This window comes from Sebastes fasciatus, chromosome 1 (assembly GCF_043250625.1).
Source record: "Sebastes fasciatus isolate fSebFas1 chromosome 1, fSebFas1.pri, whole genome shotgun sequence".
NCBI classification, from domain to species: Eukaryota; Metazoa; Chordata; class Actinopteri; order Perciformes; family Sebastidae; genus Sebastes; species Sebastes fasciatus.
In genome coordinates this window covers 36,715,322-36,717,852 of record NC_133795.1, presented here as the reverse complement: position 1 = coordinate 36,717,852, position 2,531 = coordinate 36,715,322, and the positions used below count along the sequence as shown (strand labels likewise).

The window sequence follows — 2,531 nt, the reverse complement described above, 5'->3', positions numbered from 1 at the left end:
GTTCCAAAACCCATTCTACCATACTACTTAGTATGACAGAAAAAAAAGATTTCTTATGTCCCAATACATAGTATGTCAAATGCAGTGTGCCAAAAATACCAGGATGTCCCAATACATCTGGTCACATTTTACAATATGAAAGCCAGCATGCTTTTCTGGCTGTTCTGACCCACAATCCTCTGCTCAGCAGATATATTGTATTCATACTGCATGCAACAGTACGTACTTTGTAAGGGCAGCTGCAGTGTACTAGAAGTAAAAAGGAAAAGTATGTGATTTGGGACGTAGTCAGTCGTGCTGCTCCTCGTCCTGGAATGATTCACAACTTGATAACCCGGTCCTCTTATTTCCTTGTTCCCTCCCCTTCAGATCGACAGTTTGAAGGTGGGTGTAACCAACATAACACATGATGATTACATCACAGCTCAAACTAGTGTCGGTTCTCAGGAAGTGAAACTCAGACAGTCGTTGCTACTGAGAGGTGAAATGGCGCAGAAAGGAGTTCAGCTGGAGAGAGAGTCATTCTCTTGTTCGATCTGTCTGGATCTACTGAAGGATCCGGTGACTACTACCTGTGGACACAGCTACTGCATGAACTGTATCAAAAGCTTCTGGGATGGAGAGGATGAGAAGAAGATCTACAGCTGCCCTCAGTGTAGGCAGACCTTCACACCGAGGCCTGTCCTGCTGAAGAACACCATGTTAGCAGTTTTAGTGGAGGAACTGAAGAAGACTGGACTCCAAGCTGCTCCTGCTGATCACTGTTATGCTGGACCTGAAGATGTGGCCTGTGATGTCTGCACTGGGAGGAAACTGAAAGCCTTCAAGTCCTGTCTGGTGTGTCTGGCCTCTTACTGTGAGAAACACCTCCAGCCTCATTATGACTCAGCTCCGTTAAAGAAACACAAGCTGGTGGAGCCCTCCAAGAAGCTCCAGGAGAACATCTGCTCTCGTCACGACGAGGTGATGAAGATGTTCTGTCGTACTGATCAGCAGTGTATCTGTTATCTCTGCTCTGTGGATGAACATAAAGGCCACGACATCGTCTCAGCTGCAGCAGAAAGGACCGAGAGGCAGAGAGAGCTGGAGGTGAGTCGACTCAACATCCAGCAGAGGATCCAGGACAGAGAGAAAGATGTGAAGCTGCTCCAACAGGAGGTGGAGGCTGTCAATCGCTCCGCTGATAAAGCAGTGGAGGACAGTGAGAAGATCTTCACCGAGCTGATCCGTCTCATGGAGAAAAGAAGCTGTGATGTGAAGCAGCAGGTCAGATCCCAGCAGAAAAGTGAAGTGAGTCGAGTCAAAGAGCTTCAGGAGAAGCTGGAGCAGGAGATCACTGAGCTGAAGAGGAGAGACGCTGAGATGAAGCTGCTGTCACACACAGAGGATCACAACCAGTTTCTTCTTAACTACCCCTCACTGTCACCACTCACTGAATCTACATCCAGCATCAATATCCGTCCTCTGAGCTACTTTGAGGACGTGACGGCGGCTGTGTCAGAAGTCAGAGATAAACTACAGGACGTTCTGAGAGAGAAATGGACAAACGTCTCACAGACAGTGACTGAAGTGGATGTTTTACTGTCACAACCAGAGCCCAAGACCAGAGCTGGATTCTTACAATATTCACGAGAAATCACACTGGATCCAAACACAGTACACACACAGCTGTTATTATCTGAGGGGAACAGAAAAGTAACATATATGAAACAACATCAGTCTTATTCTAGTCACCCAGACAGATTCACTGCATGTCAGCAGGTCCTGAGTAGAGAGAGTCTGACTGGACGTTGTTACTGGGAGGTGGAGAGGAGAGGGACAGGAGTTAATGTAGCAGTCGCATACAAGAGTATCAGCAGAGCAGGGTGGTATGATGAATGTTTGTTTGGATACAATAATAAATCTTGGGCGTTAGTTTGTTACCAAAACAGTTATATATTTTGGTACAACGAAGTCCAAACCCCCGTCTCAGGTCCTCCGTCCTCCAGAGTAGGAGTGTACCTGGATCACAGTGCAGGTATTCTGTCCTTCTACAGCGTCTCTGAAACCATGACTCTCCTCCACAGAGTCCAGACCACATTCACTGAGCCTCTCTATGCTGGACTTTATCTTTATGATTATGATGGAAACACTGCTGAGTTGTGTAAACTGAAATAGACAGAAGTCATTTAAGGGTTAAATTCAGTGTTTTAACTCTTAAACTTCTCTGGTGTCCATCATTGTTGCTGCAGAGCTGATTTGTGTCTGGACCGCAGAGGACCAGCCCTACAAACACTAAAGTGTGTCACTGACTGACTGACTGAGTGATGAAGTTACAGGATTCATCAGCGACTGTTGCAGGTTCCTCATTGGTTGTTGCTCTTTCTAAATGAAAAGCTGGAGAACAGTTCAGTGTTTATGTTTTCTGGGGATTGTGTCAGCGGTTCATTGAATCATTACATCGTGCTGTTGTTGTGCATGTGCTATTGTTTATAGTAGTTTAAGTTACGTTACGTTGTGCTTCGTATTGTGTTACCACCGTGCATTCACAC

At 46.0% G+C, this 2,531-nt stretch overlaps 1 protein-coding gene across 1 annotated transcript; it reads left to right on the top strand.

Annotated features, from left to right (window-relative positions):
- Positions 1–471: 471 nt before the first annotated feature.
- LOC141777685 (tripartite motif-containing protein 16-like) lies at positions 472–2,234 on the top strand. The gene has a single exon (XM_074652181.1). The coding sequence runs from the start codon at positions 487–489 to the stop codon at positions 2,155–2,157; it is 1,671 nt and encodes a 556-aa protein (XP_074508282.1). The 5' UTR covers positions 472–486; the 3' UTR covers positions 2,158–2,234.
- The last annotated feature ends 297 nt before the right edge of the window (positions 2,235–2,531 follow it).